The sequence below is a fragment of the Vombatus ursinus genome, unplaced genomic scaffold (assembly GCF_900497805.2).
Source record: "Vombatus ursinus unplaced genomic scaffold, bare-nosed wombat genome assembly UNPS02009573.1, whole genome shotgun sequence".
Taxonomy (NCBI): Eukaryota; Metazoa; Chordata; class Mammalia; order Diprotodontia; family Vombatidae; genus Vombatus; species Vombatus ursinus.
The window spans coordinates 27,819,839-27,841,072 of NW_020949351.1; the positions used below are offsets into that span (position 1 = coordinate 27,819,839).

The 21,234-nt window shown below is 40.7% G+C and overlaps 1 protein-coding gene across 1 annotated transcript in view; it reads right to left on the minus strand.

Annotated features, from left to right (window-relative positions):
• PARD6G (par-6 family cell polarity regulator gamma) overlaps positions 1-21,234 on the minus strand; it is a 158,376-nt gene that overhangs the window by 107,014 nt on the left and 30,128 nt on the right. Inside the window, exon 2 of the mRNA XM_027852378.1 lies at positions 5,286-5,508. Coding sequence (XP_027708179.1) covers positions 5,286-5,508 — 223 coding nt within the window. The remainder of the gene's footprint in view (positions 1-5,285; positions 5,509-21,234) is intronic.

The window sequence follows — 21,234 nt, forward strand, 5'->3', positions numbered from 1 at the left end:
TGTGTGTGTGTGTGTGTGTGTGTGTGTGTGTGTGTGTGTGTGTGTGTAGATAGTCAAGCTACCATCTGTAACTTAGGGTCTTAGAGTTGGCTGACACACTGAGAAGTTAAGTGATTTGCCCAGGGTCATAGAGCAAGTTTATATCTGTGGCAGGATTTGAATCCAGGTTCTTCCTGACTATCAAGCTAGGCTTCTACACACCATGCATGGTATGATGCATATTTCTTAAAATGCTATACATCCGGGGGCAGCTAGGTGGCGCAGTGGATAGAACACTAGCCCTGAAGTCAGGAGGCCCTGATTTCAAATTCGACCTCAGACCCAAACACTTGACACTAACTAGCTGTATGACCCTGGGCAAGTAACTGAAACCCAATTGCCTAAAAATTAAAAAAAAAAAAAAAAAAGACTACACATGATTGCCCCGGTTCTTATCATTACAAATTGTATAACCTATGTCAAATTGCTTGTCTTCTCAATGAGTGAGGGAGAGAGGAGAGAGGGAGAGAATGAGGAACTCAAAATTTGAAAAAAATTTGAAGGAAAAAAATGTTAAAATTACTTTTACATGTAACTGGGAAAAAATAAAATATTAAATAAGAAAAAAAGTAGTGATAGCTCAAGAGAAGGGCAAGAGAAATCCAGAAGCTCCATAATTTACTAAAAATTATAGAGATGAGAAACACTGATGTGTTTTAAACTTGCCATTTTCCATACGTTAAGCAGTTCCAGGAAAATTCAGACAAAAAAATCTGTAGTATCCCGTTTTCCATGTCTTTGGTATGTCTTTAGCAGAGCTAAAGTTTGGAATCCTACACCTCGTAACCCAATCCTCCATCCCCACTCATCCTTTGGTCGCCACTGATCATGAGACAGTTAGGTAGCCTAGACTGATTTGGAATCAGGAAGACCAGAGTTCAAATCTGGCCTCAGACACTTACTAGTTGCATGGCCCTGGGCAAGTCATTTAACCTCTCTCAGCCTCAGTTTCCTCATCTATAAAATGGGGACAATAATAGCGCCCACTTCTCAGGGTTGTTTTGATGATCAAATGAATTAATATATGTAAAGTGCTTTGCAAATCTTACAGCACTATAGAAAAGCCAGCTATTTTAATCATTGTTATCATGAAGTTAGCATTCCCACCTGCAACTGTTACTCATTGGGGTGATGCTGGGAGTCTGACACGAAGCCAGCATTCAGTTATCCAGCGCTGGTGCTAATGCCTGCTTTTGACTGTTTTATGGCTCATTAACACCTGCACTCCAGGGCGGGGCAGGAAGAGGAGACGACATACCAAATCTGCTGATTCGTAGCTCTGGCAGCAAGGGAGGTCAAAATGATAAGTTAAAAAGAGAACTCTGAGCATCCTCTGCAGATTCCTGTTTATCTGAGCCTCTGCTGTTGTCCAGGACGGACTGAGAATGAAGCTGCAAGTCTGGCAGGCATCAGGAGACCTGAATTCAAATCCCAGCTCTGCCACGGGACTCTGAACAAGTCACTTCAGATCAGAAGTTTAGAGCTCACAGGAACCCTGGACAACATCGAGTCAAAGGCCCTCACTTTACAGGTGAAGAAAGTCATTCATAAAGTGAGACCCAGAGCAATTAGGCTTCTTACCCATAGTCACAGAGGTAGTAAGCAGAAGAGCTGGGATTTGAACCCAGGACCTCTGACTCCAAATCAAACATGCCCATTTCCATGGTACCACATTGCCAGTTTCACTCGTCTGAGCCTCAGTTCCCAGTGGACCAGATGCCCACTGAGATTTCTTCCAGGTTTGAGGTTCTGTAATTCTTTACTTGTAAGCAGAATATTTAAATTCATCATGAACGACAGATCTGTGGTATCAGAGAACCTATCTTAAACGAATTGGTCACAACCGAGGCAAGAATATGACTTCTCATTCCTCCACCCAGCAATCTTGGGAAACACCAAAGCCTTTCCTCGGAACAATCCTGTAAGGAAGGTAGTACCATGATTGTTGCCCCATTTTACAGATGAGGAAACTGAGCCGTCCTCCTGGGACTTGTCCACAGTCACACAGATAACATACATCAAAAAGCCAGACTTCTTTCATTCACAGAATCACAGAATTTTAATATGGGACAGGACCTCCGTGACCATCCAGTCCCTTACCTGGAAAGAAATCCTAACTATAACACAATCAGTAAGTAGGCATCAAGCTTCTGCTGGAAGACCTCCGATAAGGAAGAAGCCACTACTTTCCAAGACAGCCCATTCTACTTACGAATAATTCTTATTTTCAGGGAAGATGCAGCTAGGCGGCATGGTAAATAGAGCGCCAGGCCTGGAGTCAGGAAGACTCATCTTCCTGAGTTCAAATCTGGCTTCAGACGCTTACTAGCTCAAGTAACCCTGGACAAGTCACTTAACCCTGTTTGCCTCAGTTCCTCATCTGTAAAATGTCCAAAAGAAGTAAAGGGCAAACTTCAGTATCTTTGCCAAGAAAGCCAAGAAAACCCCAAATGGGGACACAACTGAAACAACTGAACAACAACAACAAAATTTTTTTAGGAAGTTTTTCCTGATATCAAGCCTGTTTTCTGATTCCTGGTCCTGATGATTCCATGAAACTCTCTGCAACTACATAGGTTCAAGTCTGGTAATCACTTGCATTATTCTTAGGATTTGCTTGACACCTAACACAATTTCTCGTTCCAACATATGCCTCATGAACAGCAAACTTCACACTTTACATGAGATAGACAGGCCTGGTTGTATTCAGAGAGGTAGGGAGCATCACAGACAAAACAACATTTTGCTTATTAGGAGGTCACAGATTTGGCAACTTCAGCTGTTTTTGGAACACAGCCCAGTCAAGCCAACATACAAAAACAAAAACAAAAACAAAAAAAAAAGGCCTCTCTCTGAACAAGCAACACAGATGTGGCAACCATATACTTCAAAGTTGATGTATTCTATTTAGGTCCTCATTTAAAACCTATATATTATTGCTTTATGCTCTATTCTAATAAAGTGAGGATGCCCTAGCCCACAGAAAGAACAGTAAATTAAAAGATAATCACATCGGTGCTAGAAGCAGACAAATCTATTGCTGACAGCCCCAAAATGAAGGAGACCAAACTCTGTAACATCAGACAAAAGAATTGAAAAAGCAATAGTCTTAGGCCATTTGGTGAAGGAACAAACATACTACATCTCAACAGCTCTTATGGATGTCACTGTATAATAGGACAGTCCTACGATGGTCATGAGAGAGATCAGAGTCATTATGAAAAGGCTAAATTTTAGTAGCTTAACATAGTATAGTTTTTCTCATGGACCCCCCCCCCCCCAGGGGTCCATGAGGTCAAAACTTTTCATAATAACACAAAGACATTTTAATGTCTAATACAGTAAATAAGGATAGATTTAACACAGAGAAATAAAAGCTCTTAGGGGGATGGGAGTCGATAATTTAAGAGTAAAGGGGGCCTGGGACCAAAAAGTTTGAAAACTGCTGGGATAGTGGATAAAGAACTATCCTTTAAGCCTGATCCCTGACCATCCCCCATGCTCTGTTTAAGAAGGCAGGGAAGAGTTTATAACCTGAAGTTCAAGCCATATTTCTGATGAATACTGGCTATAGGACCCTTAGTAACTCTTCTAACTTTTTGGTGCTCTATCCCCATGGTATCAAACTCAAAATGGGCAGCTGAGTGGTTCAGTGGATATAGTGTCAGGCCTACAGTCAGGAAAACTCATCTTCCTGAGTTCAAGTCTGGTCTCAGACATTTACTAGCTAAGTAGTTCTGGGCAAGTAACTTAACCCTATTTGCCTCAGTTTCCTCATCTGTAAAATGAGCTGGAGAAGGAAATGGTAAAGCACGCCAGTATCTTTTCCAAGAAAACCTCAAATAGGGTCACGAAGAGCTGGATATGGCTGAATACATCAAACTCATAATAGAAACTGAGGCAATTAGGCTGCACACATGGATCCCTGCAGGTTGCACGTTGACTTAGAAAACCACACACGTTTATATATTTCTTTTTGTATTAATAGATCAACACATTAACATCAGATAAGAATTTCATTTTAAGCTGTTTCAGGCCACGCACAAGAGTATTGTGGGCTATGTATTTGATATTTCTATTGCAGAAAACTTTCTGAGCCTTCATGTGGCAGAGAAGGTACTGACCTATGTTGTTAAAGGGAATGAGTTACCTCATGGGAGCTCCCTACACCAATGGAATCATGAGTCCATTCCTGATCCCTGACCATCCCCCTATGCTCTGTTTAAGAAGGCAGGGGAGAGTTTATAACCTGCTTTAGACAGAGTTCCAACCAAAATGATTTTTAAAAGGTTTTTTTGGGGCGGTCAGCTAGGTAGCGAAATGGATAGAGTTCTGGCCTTGGAGTCAGGAGGACCTGAGTTCAAATCCAGCCTCAGACACTTGACACTTACTAGCTGTGTGACCCTGGACAAGTCACTTAACCCTGATTGCCTCACCAAAAAGAAAAAAAAATTTAAAAAGGAGTAAGCTTCATTTACTTGAAAATTTAAATTAGGAAGAACATTTCTCAAAGATGCTATGTAAATGATGCATTATGATAGTGCTTCTTACTAAGATTCCAAACACAAGGTTAAGATCAAGTTTTTCTCTGAGGGTAGTTCTTCAATAGGTATATTATTTTGGTAGAAATAGATCATTCCCAGTTCACAAAAGGCAAAAATCCAAATATGCTACCAATAAGTGACTAGCAAAACGCTCCAAGATGAGTCAATTGTAGGGCATGCAGGAATATCAACCTCTTTTTAACTCAACCCTCTTTTTAGCCACTAACCCCCATTAATAATTATTTTAAATATAATGGCATTATGTTGTTACTTATAACCACGCTGGGCTTCAGTTCAAAATTAACCAAAGTTATAATTTAGAGCTAACATTTTTTTTTCCAACTCTGAAAAAAATGATGGAAAATATATGCTACTGTTCTTCAGCTACATTTTTAAGGTGCTGACTGGTGCCTTTTCTTTACTGAATTCATTTGCTTCTAATTAAATACTAAAAAAAAAGATTATTATATTTCTCTCCCCAGGAACTCAGAACTCTTCTCCAAAACTCAGAAATTACAACCCTACTTGAAACAGAATCCTTTTCAAGTCCTCTATCAAACTAATTAAATGCCATACCACATGATCTTAATTTCTACAGCTCCCAATTTTCACAAACTACAATGGAACAGAAAAGGCAACATGAAACCTTGAGAAAGCAGAGAAAATAGAAGCCATAATATGAGAGTGAAGAATTTATGATACCCTGTCTTTGGATGAAGATTCTGAGCAGCGGGTTTGCACTGGAGACAGCCTTGAAGAAGTTGTCATCGTTATTGATGGGCAGCAGGTCACCGTGCACGTCAGCGTACCCAATCATCACGTCCATGTTGGAGATGTGATGGATGTGGAGGATAAGCTTGTAGAAGTCTTCAAACTTCCCAGGTTTATAACGGTCCAAAGAAAATCTTCGAAACTCGGCCCCAAACTACAATGACAAAGAGAAGCCGGTAAGTAGGCAGCAAGTGAGTGGACATGTGATGGGAATGAAATAAGCATTTACATGGCACCTACTATGGGCCAGGTACTGTGTTAAACTCTTTACAAGTATTATTCCATTTGGTCTTCACAACTCTGCAAGGTAGTTGGTGTTATAATCCCCATTTTATAGTTGGGGAAATTGGGGCAGACAGAGATTAGGTGACTTGACCAAGGTCCCACAGCTAGTAGGTGTCTGAGGTAATATTTGAACTCAGGTCTTCTTTGTTTGTTATTTTTTTTGTTGTTGTTTTTGGTTCTTGTTTGTTTGTTTTTTGCTTTTTGGTGAGGCAATTGGAGTTAAGTGATTTGCCCAGGATCACACAGCTAGTATCAAGTGTCTGAGTCCAGATTTGAACTCAGGTCCTCCTGACTTCAAGGCCAGAGCTCTATTCACTGTGCCACCTAGCTACCCCAAACTCAGGTCTTCCTGACTCCCGGCGCAGCACTCTACCAACTGTACCACCCAGCTGCCATCTGGTTTGTGCTTGCTATTATCCTGTTTTTCAGAGGTACAGGAAGGTAGGGAGACAACCTATGTTCTTGGAGCACAGCTATCTATCCACGCCAGAGAGATAGTACATTACTAATATGCACTTAAAAGTAAGTTTAATGACGCCTTATTTTTTGGCATAGTAGTAATTTGCCATACAAAATGTTAATCTTTCCCTTCCTTAGCTAGGTTGCCCTAGCAGACGCTAGAAGTCAGAGGGGTTAATACCCCTGTTGGCATACACTGACCCCAGTTTGGAGTTTGGCTGGGTTGATGTTCCCTGTCACAGATGCTGGATTCCTTTGGATGGAGTCCAATTATTACAGCATCAAGTAGTAGCCTCGTCAGTGCCATACTTCAAGGATATGGAAGCTGGTAGTACCGCTCTAGTACTGGAATTAGGAAGATTTGAGTTCCAAATCCAGCCTCAGGCAACTTCCTAGCTGGTAACCCTAGGCAATTTACTTAACCTCTCCCAGTCTCAGTTTCCTCACCTGTAAAATGGAGATAATAACTGCACTTCCCAGGGTTGTTGTAAGGACCAAATGAGATAATATTTGTAAAGTACTTTGCAAATCTGAAAGTGCTATATAAATGCTAACTATATTATTGTTGTTGTTATTATTATAGGACTTCCACGGGTATACTCCTCTATTAATAGGGATCACAACTCCTCTAGGATGCAGGGGATAGTCCAGAGACCACCTTTTCTGCCACCAACATGGTAATGAACTTCTCCAAACTTAGCTAGCTGATCATCATTCCTCATACATAGTTGAAGTGCTAAACAAATGCTTATTGATGGAGTGATTGATGCTCAGAAGACACATACATAGTCACAAGACCTGTCCAAGAAGGCTTTCCAGCTTGGCTAGTGTAGCTTTCCAGAAGCCAGGGTCTCCTTTCTTTGCAAAGGCAGGGGATTTGGGGTGCATATATGGTCACAATCAGATTCTGTGTTGGCTTGTTTTTGTTAAAGTGGGTTTTTTAACTAATTTTTTTTTTAAATAAGGGCACACTGGGTAGTAAGGGCACATGGGAAGGATACCTTTAGAAATGAAGGTGATGTAAAAAGGAAAGATAAATTTTTTTAAGAAGCCAGGATCACCTCCCTTATAAGGCATAAGAGTGGGATTTCAGTTGATTGCCTAACAACCATAAAAATAGTAATAACTTGCATGTGTATAATAATGCATTACAAAACACACTCATATACATATAAAATAGACTCATGGAATGTCAACCAGTCCCCTCCTTTTACAAATGAGGAAACTGATTCCCATTATGTTTTTTCCCATTAAGTGACTTGCCCGGGGTCACACAGTGAGTGAGGATGTGTATGAGGCCAGTCACTTTACTCTGTTTGCCTCAGTTTCCTCATCTGTAAAATGAACTGGAAAAGGAAATGACAAACCATGCAATTGTCTTTGCCAAGAAAACCCCAAAATGGGATCACAAAAAATCGGATATGACTAAAAAGGGACTGTAAGGGCAGCAAGGTGGTGCAATGGATAGAGCACTGGCCCTGAGGTCAGGAGGACCTGAGTTCAAATCCAGCCTCAGACCAAACCCTTGACACAAGCTGTGTGACCCTGGGCAAGTCACTTAACCCCAATTGCCTTAAAAAAAAAAAGGGACCAAACAAGTTCCTGATTACAGGCCCACAGCTCTATCCACTGAGCCATCTAGCTGCCTCTAATTATTATTATTACTAAGGGTAATAATAATAACTACAAGTTTACAAAGTGCTTTGCATGTTATCTCATTTGGTGCCTACACCAGTAAAATCATAGGTCTGTGCAAAAAAGTCATCATGATAAGCAGTGAGAATCTGAGAATCCAGTAGAATATAAACACCTTGAGGGCTAGAACTATTTAGTTGGTTTTTTCTTTTTAAATATAGTACTGCCAGTGCCCTGCACACAGTAAACACTTAACAAATGTTTATTCACTTGAACAACACTGAGTGGGTATGAGCACAGAGGAGGGTAGAAGATACTCTTTTGTAAAATAACCGGGAGGACCGCAGTTCAGCTTTCCATATATGCCAAAAACGCCACAGGAAAAGGAAGGGAGAAGGCAAGGAATCACAGAGCAGCAGCCACGGATATTCCTCACCTATGCTGCAAACTGGGATAAGGAATGGAGGCTAAGAGGAAGCATCATTCTCAGTCTAATTCCTCCAGAGAAAACACAGGATATGACACCTCAACCCATCTAACAGGTGGAGCAAGCTTTTCTGGCCCCTGGTTCGTCCTCCAGTGTTTGTGGGATAATTGGTAAGGAGGGCAGAGGGCAAGCACTCACTGAACAGGGCAGAACTTGTACGTGCCCCCTTGCTACATTCTGACTTATCCCCGCTCCCTTCTGTCTGTTTTTCCCATCCTCCTCCTTCCACTCCCAACCCCAATCAAACCATTTTAGCTTAAGAGACTATTCCTTCCTCACTGCCACCCAAAATAATGTTGCTCTTTTGAACGTCAGGCACAGCAAATATTCTATTTCCTCTCCTCCATCTCTGTACACTCCCAAAGTTATTTATGTGAACCCAACTCGAATTTAGCAGTCGCCTCATTAACCTAGAAAATCTTTTCTATCAATAAGAGAATATCGTTATTCCGTATTTTCATCTCAAACACTGTAAAGGATTTATTTTTGAATGCTCCCTTCTCCAAGTCCTAACTTGTTTCTCTAAAAATGGCAGGGACTCTATTTAAACTTACGGTCATATGAATCTGCCCTGTGGGGAATCTCAACAACTCCTATTCCAGGCCTCTGTGGCTGTAGCAACTAGAAATTCTTTTAATAGAATCATACTGTGGAGGAACTTGAAGGTATACTTGAGACCACCTAGTTCAAACTTTCCATTTGATAAATCAAGGATTGGGTCCAATGTTTCACAGACTATTTAATGGCAGGGCCTAAACTAGAACCCAAGAGAGTGCCATTGCAGAGTCTTTTCCACAATTCAATCTGCCTTTCTTTCCCTTAAAAAAATGGGTTGTTGGGGGCAGCTAAGTGGTGCCATGGATAAAGCATTGACCCTGGAGTCTGGAGGACCGGAGTTCAAATGACTAACTGTGTGACTGTGGGCAAGTCACCTAACCCCCATTGCCTCACCCCCCCCCCAAAAAATGGGTTGTTGAAACATTTTTTTAAATGCAGAGAACAGAAATAAGTTCAGAAGGAAAGAGATAAGCAAGACAGCTTTAAAACTATGTTGAATTTAATATATAGGGTTTTTTTTTAAAAAAAAAAAAAGAAGTTACTGGACATTTGTGGTTTCATATATAATCCTTTTTTCTGTTCTGTTTGCATATGGAAATTTTTTTGGTGCTTAACTTCAGAATAGAACAAATAAAATTTAATTTAAACGGAAAAAAATAGTGCCTCAAGCATCAACTGTAAAAATAAAAGTGTTGGGCCACAGGCAGGATTATAGAGCGGAAAGAGAGTGCCAAATGTGTGGTGGGTGCAAATTTCAGCTTGGACACTTATTAGTTGTGGGACCTTGTTTGCTCATCTGTAAAATGGGGAGGAAACTAGATTTGATGACTTCTAAAACACCATCTAGTTCCAAATCTATACTCCTACGATTAGGTCTCCTCTAAGGTCTCTTTCTGCTCTAAATCTGTAATCTTATCATCTAAAATCATCCCAGACTAAGCAAGGTGTTTTGGGATTGGAATTGGTAGATCCAGCAACCACTCCCCTCCCCCCACTCCCAGCCAAAGCCCTCTAGCACCAGGCCTTTTCATCTACTCCCAGATCTTATCAGCTCCAGGCAGACTTGAAAGATTCCCACTTGTTATCTTTAATCTGGATTTGAGTCCCAGTCTCCAGTTTCCAGACACCTCCTAAATTCCTCCCTCTGGCTGTGCTATACACACCTCAAGCTCAAAACCGAGCTCATAATCTGAGCCTCCCTTTTTCTGTTCTGGTACTATTATTTTACCAAGGACCAAAGGCTCTGAACCTTAGAATAATTTTTGCCTCTTCCTTCTCCCATAACGAGTCACCAGGTTCTGTTGATGCCACCTCTCCATCTCTGACATCTATTATCTCTGCTCAGTTCCCACTGGTACCACCTTGGTGCAGGCCGTCATTATCACCTGCCTAAACATTTATAATAACATCCTAACATCTTCCTGCCTCCACTCCAGTGGCCTCCCCCAAATCTTTTATACCACTGCCAGAATTTTTTCTGTTATGCTTTTTTTTTCATGTTATGCCTTTAACTTAATTTTTCTTATGCCTTTACTTAAAAAAAAAATCAGTATGTTCCCATTGCTGCTGAAGTAAAGTCAGACTTTTCTGCTTGTCTTTCAACGCCCTCTATCATCTTGTCCCACCCCACCTTCCTAGTCTCAGCTCATATTGCTCCTACCCATTCACTCTGGCTCTAGCCAAATTGGTCTGAACTATCCCCACCCCACTCCAGCATATCATATACTTTCTTCCTTCTATGTTTTTGCTCAAGCTGTTCCTATGCCTGGAATGTTCTCTCACCCTTTTCCACCTACTCAAAAAACTCTTGTGGATCCCTATTATTTTTAGGATCAGTCAGTCAACAAATATTTATTTATTTATTTAGGGTTGGTCAATGGGGTTAAGTGACTTACCCAGGGTCACACAGCTAGTAAGTGTTATGTGTCTGAAGCCATATTTGAACTCAGGTCCTCCTGAATCCAGGGCTGGTGCTGTATCCACTGCACCACCTAGCTGCCCCCTCAACAAATATTTATTAAATAGTTATGTGTCACAAAGTGTACTAAGCGCTGGGGACATGAAGGGAAGCAAAGGGAAGTGTCTGCCCCCGTGGAGTTCATGATTTAATGGAGGAGATAAGCAAACAAATATATGATTATCCCTTCCACATCTCTATTTTCCCCATCATGGTTTTGATGTATCGAAGGTCAGCATAAGAAATTAAATCGGAATTGTGGGGGAGTTTTGTGGAAGCCGCAGACAACGAGCCAAGGCCAGAAGATGACACAGAAAAAGTTTAGAACCTCAGAAATGCATAAAATATATGTATAGTGTTACATAATATCAACCCAAATTTTATAATAAGGTACTATAAACACCCCATGAAAGAAAAAGAAAAAGAAAAAATTGAAGCTTCTTTGGTGCAAAGGGAGGGCAAAAAATTTGTACATGGATTCTCCCCTAATGTGGAAGGGAAAACTGTATATAAATAAGCTATATACAGAATAGTTGGAAATAATTATGACAACCAGGTAGGGAGGAAAGAGAAGAGGCAAAAATGTTTCCAACAGGGAAAGACATTAGAATTAAGATTGAGGGTGAGGCATGCTCTCTTTGGCACATAAAACTCTACGCTGCTCCCCAAATACAACACCCCATCTACCGTCTCTATTCACTTTGGATCCAACGCTCTACCCACTGAGTCACCTCTTCTCTTCATAGCTCACTAACTAAAAATTGCTGACATTTATAAAGCTTTTGAGATTTAGAAATTTCATTACCTCTTTGATCCTCAGCTCTATGAGGTAGAGAAGACAGGTATTATCCACATTTTACAAATGAGAAAACTGAGACTCAGAAAGGTTAGGTGAATTGCCAGTGGTCACAGAGGCACAGATATTCTGTAACTAGAAGCATAATTTAAACACTATAACGGAAAAGTTTATTAGCTAATTCCCCTGCTTAAAAACATTCACTGAAGCCCCACTTATGACAGAATATAATGTTTCATCCTTCCCTCTTCTATATCCATACATTTGCTCATGAGCTCCCATATTTAGAAAACACTCCCTTAATGTTTTTTTACCCCCTCGATTGACAAAATATTTATTGAACTCTTTCTCCTTCAGTATCTCTACACATTGAAATTCAAGAAGACTCTATTCCCTTCTATCACTTGCAGTCTCTCCCTAGGTTTTGTATTGCCTCTAGGATAAAATGCAAAATCCTCTGGAATATAAAACCCTTCACAATCTATCTCCAGTCTATATTTCCAGATTGATTACACATTGCTTCCCAAAATGCATTCAAAAGTCTGGTCAAACTTGCTCTACTTCAGACAGGACATTAATTCTCCATTTCCATGCTTTTGCCCAGACTGTCCTCCCCCTCATCTGAAATGCACTCCTTTGTCATCTCTATTAGAATCCCTAAATTGTTTTAAAAGCTCAACTCGGGCGCTTTCCAGATTCTCTTGAGGGCAAAGACTCTCCCCCTCCCCCGCCACTAAGCACCACATATTGACTTTATACACACTTCCTATTTACATATGCTAGTCACCTCTTTGTCTTTGTAGCTTCAGGGCCTAGCACAGAGCCCAGCCTAAGGTGGCCTAAGGTACTTTCTAAATGTTCAATCTCTTCACAGTTCAAGTCTGTGCTCACAGACTCCTAAATCTTTATCCTTAACCTTCATCTCTCTCCTCAACTTTAATCTCCAGATTGCTGTCAGATGGACTTCATCTCCATCTCAACAACTCGAACAATCCAAAATCGAACCTCTTCTATTTCCCACAGGTTCATTCCTCTTCCACTTGCCTCCATTTCTGTGGGTGATATAGCAATCCTTGCGGTCACTCAGGTTTGAAACCGAGGAAGAGTCACCCTTAATTTTTTCACATCCCTCAATCCCCATATCCAGCCAGTTGCCGAGTCTCGTAGAACTTAATTCCACAACATCTCTGGAATCTCTCCCCTTCAGCTTTAACACAGTCACTACCTGATTCATACATGACCTCATCACCTCTTTCCTGGCCTACTTCTGATAGCTTCCTAATTGGTCTCCCTGACTCCATCCAGTCTCTCCTCTCTCCAGTCCTCCACAGAACTGCCAAGTGAATGAATATTCCCAAAATACAGAATTGACCATATTACCCTCACATACCCAAAAATTCAAGAAAGATCCTCAGCCTGGAATTTAAAGGTCTTCACAGTAAGGTTCCCACCTACCCTTTCCATAAAGTATTCTCTCTCTTTCTCTCTCTCTCTCTCTCTCTCTCTCTCTCTCTCTCTCTCTCACACACACACACACACACACATTTCCTATAAACGGCACATTTGTATGTAGACATCCTACACGAGTAATCTTCCAGATATGAAATTAGTTCTTTCCTCACTATGATTCTAAAATACCTCTTTGTTGTTTAGTCATTCAGTGCTTGACTCTGACTGTGTGGACTTTTGTCCATGAGGTTTTCTTGGCAAAGATACTAGAGAGGTTGGCCATTTCTTTTTTCAGTGTGTCCCCATTTTACTGATGTGGAACCAAGGCAAATAGGAGTTAAATGACTTGCCCAGGACCACATAGCTATTAAGTGTCTGAGTCTGGATTTGAACTCAAGTCTTTTTGGCTCCAAGCCTGGTGCTCTATCCAGTATACCACTCAACTGCCCTCTAGAATATTTAGCTTCCTTCAAAACACGCTCAGGTACCATTTCTTACACGAAGTCTTTCTTCCCAGTAATTAGTACCTTCCTTCCTGAAGTTTCTTGATATTGTCAACCTCATTTTACAGATGAAAAAAAAAAGAGAGAAAAAACCAGAGAACTGACTTCTTATATAGCACTTTCACAATTTTCAAAGAGGTTTAATCTCATCTCATTTGATCCTCACAACAACCCCATGAGACAGGCACTAAAGATATTATTTCCACTTTACAGATGAGAATGTTGAGACACAAAGAAATTAAATGACTTCCCTATGGCCACATGAATGAGGACTCTAGAATCAGGAGCTTTGGGTCATTTTCCACCTTTGTGCCCTTAGCACCTAGAACAGTGCCTTACATGCTTTTAGGATGTTTCTTGAATTTAATAAAAATGTTTCCATCTTACATATTCCCCCCACCTCCACCCAAATTGTTGATCTCAGGTTCATGCTCTGTCTATTTATCTATCAGTTTTTAGCAGCACTTAGATTTATGAGATGCCATTACTCTTCTCTGATGGAAAAAGTCCCTGGTTTCTACAGTTTCCTCCCCTCCCCCAAGAAAAAAACCTACTAGGTTTTATCTTTAACTCATATCATAATGATTAAAACTTTCAAAACTGTATGTTTATACTGTATATTTTATACTGTTTATATGTTCAACCTGAGTTGTATCATTCTAGATCTCTTCTAGCAGTGCAGAAATGCAAGCCACTTCTGGGGACTAGTAACCATTAGTTAACTTCATCTGGCTAAAAAATAACATCACTAATATTAATGACTTATTTGCTTTCTTCTTCCCTTACACTGTCACTAACCCCTTAAGATTCAACTCAGCTTTTCCCTTCTCTTTTCCACCAGCTAATCAATGTATTTAATGAAGGTCAAATAATTTTCTTCAAGGGCTACAGAGAGAATTCATAAACAAAATTTGTGTCACCTTGCTTACTTAATCTGTGTCCTCTATTAGCTAAAGAAACCATGGCTGACATAAAGCTTAACACAGTCTCAAAGAAGTTCCACCCAAGCAGTATCTGTGGCTAACACTATCCAAAAAAGGGATGTGGGGAATGAAAAGGTATTATTTTTTGTCATTATTTCCATCCAAGAGAAAATCAAAACCTCCAGGTACAGGAATTCAACTCTGGCATTTTGAGTAGGCCTCTACTACTAATCTCAAAAGTCTTTTCCTGGTTTTAAAAATACATGTGAACATAATAAAATGAAGTGATCATTGTTCTTCATTCCCCAAATCACAGAAGGATTCATCTTCCCCCATCTTTGGCAACACCAGCAAACTTCATTGTGACAAATATCAGAAGAGAAATAATTAGAACAAAAAAGAAATGCCCATCATCATACTCCCTGTCATAGAACTACAGGGTGGGGGTAGAGAGGGGCCACCGGCTGGAGGACACCCTCCTTCCCATCCCTAGCTGGCTCTAAGACTGGGTCAGAGGTGTGACTCTGAAGTGGAATTATCTTCCAGTTTAAGGGTCCTTAAGAGACTTCTACTTGACTGCAGGAGAATTAGGAGAGGATTTAGGGAAGGCAACCTAGAAGAGGATGCCAAGTAACACTCTTTCCCTTGATGCCTAGCTGATTGGATGGTATATGCTGGTTTGTGGTAGGATTCCAAAGCCAGAGCGGATGGGGTTTGGCAGCTCCAGGAGTCAGCAGCAGACAGCCTTCTACAACCATACTCCGTCCCAGTAGGAAAGTTGTTTCTAAGACTACCTGTGGTCATCTTTCAGTTTGGCCATAAAGTTAAGATTCTAGCAAAATAAACAGAATAGAAAATTAGCACAAAGCCTCAATGCCTCTGACCAATACGTAGTCCTCAAAAAAAATTCTACAACAGATTACATGGGTACAGGGAGAAAGAAGCAAAGCGGGCGGGCAGAGGTGGGCAGGGCAGAAGTGGATAGAGAGGAGAGAGAAGAGAGGAGAGACTAGGAGAGTGGGGGTGGGGGGAGCAGACACAAAAAGGGACAGAGACAGAGACACACAGAGATAGACAAACACAGATAAACTGAGACATTGAAGCAAGGCGAGGACAGAGTTATAAGAATAACTCCAGAAGCCACAAAGATTAATTCCCTATTTACTTATTAGCCACAGACATACACTGAAGCAAAATGCCAATCCATGTGGCTTCATACACAATGAACCAGTGTCTTGCACACAGTAGGCACTCAAGGAATATTTGTAAATAGAACTGTGGTTTAAAAATTGGGTGAGGCAAAGTGTCTTTTACACTTACGGTAATATCCTCACCCATCTCTTTTCTATAGCCCAGAAGGACAAAGCCTTAAAATTTACATGGACAAAGGTGGTGTCTTTTTTTGATTACATTGTTAAATGACAATCTCTTAATTTAAAAAAAAAAGACAAAAGCTGATGTGGTCTTAACCACAACATAGTAAACACTAGAACAGATTGGGCTCTCTAGCAGGACCTCCCCTCATTATAAACAAAAAGATCTCATCTAGACCTGCTGACTCAACAAAGAGGTGAAGCAAATGAAGCTTACCTACTTATCGAATTCTGATTGAACAGAAAGAAGGTGGAGGGATATCAGCAGGGGGGTTGGGGGGAGGGAACAACACAACATCTTGTGTTCTAAGAACTAAAGAATTAATCACAAAGGTGCTTTTCTCACAAGTGGAACTATTCCTTTCTTTTTTGGGCTTTTAATCAAATAGTAATATAACTAAAGAACGGAACATTTTCCCCATAAACTTTGAGCTCAATCTTCTATGACTATTACACACTCATTGTTGAGAGGGGGACCTTCATAGGAAATGTGTGGCTTCTCAACACATGGGGCAGCTAGGTGGTGGAGTGGATAGAGCGCTGGGCTAGACATCAGGAAGACTCATCTTCATGAGTGAAAATCTGGCCTCAGACACTTGCTAGCTTGGGTGACTTTGGGCAAGTCACTTAACCCTGTTTGCCTCAGTTTCCTCATCTGTAAAATGAGCTGGAGAAGGAAATGGCAAACCACTCAAGTATCTTTGCCCAAAAAAATCCCCAAATGGGGTGAAACAACTGAACAACAACAAAAGAGGACAGAAATCCAACCTCCAGGTCACTCCACTCTTCTTGGGCAGCTCTGCTTGATTTCAGCTTCAAAGAATAAGATTCTCCTGAGCCAGGCACCCCCTGGGGTCTTCTCTTCCCCTGCCCCATCCCTTTTCCATCTTCCTTTCATATGTAGTCTTTTCCTATTAAGGAGGGCAAAGGCTGTCTTTTTCCAATTTGTATCCTAGGGCTTAGCACAATGCCTGGCTAAGTAAGTACTTAATAAATGTTTATTGTATGATATCATAGACGCCTTTGCCAGGCTGGTGGAGCTACCAGAACAAGTTGTTGCCTATGTTCATAATTCAAAAAAGTGCTAAATTTCAGTTACAAGTTAGTGAAAAGAAGTAAATTTTTTTGCATACAAGTTCACAGATTTCCTGAAATGAATACACCAAAGCCCACATTAAGAACTCTTGACTTAAAGGTACTTCCACACCCATCCCTATGCATCAGTAGAACCAATTACGGAACCACCTGAAACCTGGCTTTCCCCTGAAGACACCACATGTCCTGACACCCTCACAAAAGCAGAATGTTCCTCTGCTGCATTGGTCCTCTTTGAAAAACAGTGGACTGAACATCAAGCCCTCAAAGGACTCCTTGCTCTCCAACAGGCACCCAAACCTTGTTCTGTGCCACCATCACTCAATAATCTCTCTTTGAAAGTTTATTTCTCTCTTAGGAATTTAAAGCCCAGTTCCAGCGTGTCTTTCCTAGCTGAATATACAATAATCCCCTAACACACTTCCAACTAAATTGGCCTAACTCTTTTAACTGTACAGAACATGCCATCTCTCACTTCCACAGCTTTGCACAGCTTGTTCGCCAGGCTTGACATAATGCTTTTCCTCCACATTTTGGAACCCCTATCTGCCTCTTACAAGAAGTCTTTCCTGATTCTTCTCGAGTCCTCTCCCATGACCTCTTTATTTAAAAAAAAAAACAACTTTATATTTGTGTATAGATATTTTAGTCACCTATGCACATATTGTTTTTGCTGTTGTTAAGTCATTTCAGTAGTGTCAGACTCCATGACCCCATTTGGGTTTCTTGGCAAAGAGTGTTTTGCCATTTTCTTCTGCAGCTCATTTTACAGATGAGGAAATAAGGCAAACAGGATTAAGTGTCTTGCCCTGAGTCACACAGCTAGTAAGGATCAGAGGCCAGATTTGAATTCAGGTCCTTCTGACTCCAGGGCTGGCCTTATTCACTGCACCATCTAGTTGCCCCAGTTTCTGGTCTAGTAAGTGCTTAATAAATGCCTTTTGACTGAATTCTCCTGTCCCTTAAGCATAGGTGACTCAAAAAATAAATGCCCTTGGTTCTTTCTTTCCCTCTAGATTTTCTCCCTTAAAAATCTCTTCCTCTACCATGGTTACAAATTACGAATTCCATGAAAATGACTCCACTGTATCTAGCCCCAGTCTCTCCCTTGAGCTCCCGTTAAAAACCCAACCCAAGTGTTTGGATATCTCCATCTGGCCGTGCCACCAGTACTTAGCATCAGAGGCAGAATTAATCGTGTTTCCTGCTAACCTTTGCCTCCAAACTTTTAACAGCATCAAATGACAAATGTCAAATGACAAACATTTGACATCAACCCAGTTACCCAAAACTCTAGTCTTCCTTGACTCCTCCTCACCCTCACTTTCCACATCTAATCCACTACCAAGCTCTGTTACTTCTACTTCTACTACAGTCTGTCAGACCTGTTCCCTCCTCTCCGATCAAACTACCATGACCCTAGTTTTGTAACAACCTCCTCCCCGGCCGTCCCACCTCCGGTGTCTCCTCTCTCTCTAACACAGCCTTCACACGGCTGTCAATGCAATCTTCCTCATGTTATTCCTCACACAAACACTTTCAGTGGTTCCCTGTAGCCTATAGGAAAAGTCAGCATTTAATACAAAGCATTTATTAAACACTATGTGCCAGGCAGCTAGGTGGCACAGTGGATAGAGTGCCAGGCCTGGCGTCAAGAAAACCTGAGTTCAAACCTAGCCTCAGACGTTTACTAGCTGTGTGACCCTGGGCACCTCACTTAACCCTGTTTGCCTCAGTTTACTCATCTGGAAAATGAGCTGGAGAAGAAAATGGCAAACCACTCCAGTATCTTTGTCAAGAAAATCCCAATTGGGGTTACAAAGAGTAGGATATGACTAAAACAACTGAACAACATATGTATATAATTTTTAAATAAGTAAATAAATACATTTCTGTGGTCAAAAAATTCTGTAGTAATAGGGCTAAATGATCAAAAAGGTTGTAAACCACTCTTCTAAATCACTTACTCAATGTTTACTGATTAATTAACATATGCAGAATATTGGGAGGAGTCAGATGACGTAGTGCCTGTTCTAAGGAGTTTATAATACAGTAAGAAAAGGGAACATGCATGTACAAATAACTACCATAATACAAGAGATTATATAAGTGGTACAAATAAGTGTCACTGGAGTCCAGAGAGAAGAGAGAACGAGGGGAAGTATTATGGTGGAGGGGACATTTAATAATCAGGGCTTTGAAGGATAGAAAGAATTTGAAGACATAAAGGTGGCAAGGTAAGGCCAAAAAGAGGGTTCTAGTTTAAGAAAACAATATGAACCAAGGGCACAGAGACAGGAAAGTGTGATTTATGTCTGTATAATAGCATGTACTCTAAACTGGTTGACTTTGTGCAGAGAATAGGTGATGAGGTCAGGCCAAAGAGACTGGATGTTATTCAGTGGGATCATGGGAAGCTATTGAACGTTTTCAAACCAAAGGAATGATGCAATCCAAGTGATATTTTAAAAACTCGTGCAATCTCTCTGGGCAATTGGTAGCATAGTGGATAGAATTCTGGACCTGGAATCAGAAAAACTAAATTCAAATCACGCTTTGGGAGCTTTGAAGTTGCCTGACCCTGGGCAAGTCACTTAACCTCTGTTTGCCTCAGTTTCCTCAACTGAATATGAGGATGATAATGATAGCATCTACCTCACAGGGTGGTTGGATCAAATAAGAATGTCCGGCACATAGTAGGCATTATATTAATGCTGATTCTCTTTACTTCTCCCTCTCCCCAGGGCCATCTGTAAAATGAGTAGGTTGGACCTGAGCTCTAATCTAGTGAAACCAAATGGGAATCAATTTTAATAAAACTTCAGGCATGAGATGATAGGAATCTAAATTATCGTGGCAGCTCACAGTATAAATGCTAAGGAAACAATAGATATTTTTAAGGAGATTAGAAAACAGACACATTCTGGAAGCAACAAGATATAGAAGAGTAAAATTTCTAAAACTCTTCCTAAATAGAGCACTCTCCTCCTCTTTCAATATTTTCAAAACAAATTCTTAAATATTTAGTTTTCAAACTTCTAAAGAATTCAGAATTACAGTGCTGCTTCACTATTTAAAATGTTTTTTAAACAAATCTAATGGAATATTTGGTAACAAATGTAATTTATACCAATCACTTGCTTTGGGTTTTTAAAAAGTCAGCAGAAAAGTGTGTTTTCAAATCTATGCTATATACTACTGTGATTACAGTCACAATCAAAAGGCACCTTTTAAAACCTCCAGGTTAAAGTATATGTTTTGTGGAGTGGTTAAAATAAACTGACATAATAAGACCAGAGTGATAATCAACAAGTTTTTATATGCAACCTATAAAAAACAAAAACAACCTTAAATAGCCAGCTCTCACTTTTTTCTGTATAACTCTTAGAGTAATGAAAACTGTGGACATCTGAATTCACTTTTACTTTGGCCTGTCTCCAATTCATTCATTGATTTCAAACCATACCATGAGAGGAAATACAAAGAAATCACTCTATAAATGACTGGGGTGTGTGTGTGTGTGTGTGTGTGTGTGTGTGTGTAGACAAGAGGTAGAAAATTCATAGTTACTTTGTTTAGGGAGCTATGGAGAACTCACGATACCAAGGTGAGGCCTCTTACATTTGGAGGAAATCTGGCACTGCCAGACAGGAACATAGTCCACCACTTGGTAGCTTCTGGTTTGAACTAATTAATTACTCTTGCTGTCTTAATATGCTAATATGCTTAATATGCTAAGCTCCACTAATTCTATGATGCTGAAATACTTCAAGTGTTGACAACACAGACCTCAAAATTTGGCGCCTTGGAGCAAAACCTTGGCTGTTCTACCTTAGTTGTGGGCTCTTTCCTACTTTACAGAGGAGGAAAAAAGTTCAGCGATGTGAAGGGACTTGTCCATGGATGCACAGGAGGTAAGCAGTGGTCAGGTGTGGCATGAAGAACAGATTCCCACAGCCCCATTCCTTGATCAAGGCTCCCTTCTCTAAATCACAACTATGACACCTTATATTGGGATACACTACAGGACTTGGGAAGTCTGACAGGGAATAGAGTGTATCAGTAGCCAGATACATGGTTGCTCACTTAGCTGCATGTCTGCTTGGCACGTGGTAGTGGTTGGTTGTCCTTTCTCGAAGAGGACCAAAGTGACATCACTATGTTAGAGTCAAGTTACAGTGAGTCCGACTGTGGTTGATCAGACCAATATGAACTCAGAATGCTCTACCACAGGTCAGGCACAAATAGTCCATGTGAACATTTTGGATGGGTTCTCTAAATTTGCACATCTCGCCTTTCTTTTGAGCCCAGTACCTTCTTTGATAGGGCATGCCAAGCTGAGCAGTCCTGTGCCGGTGTC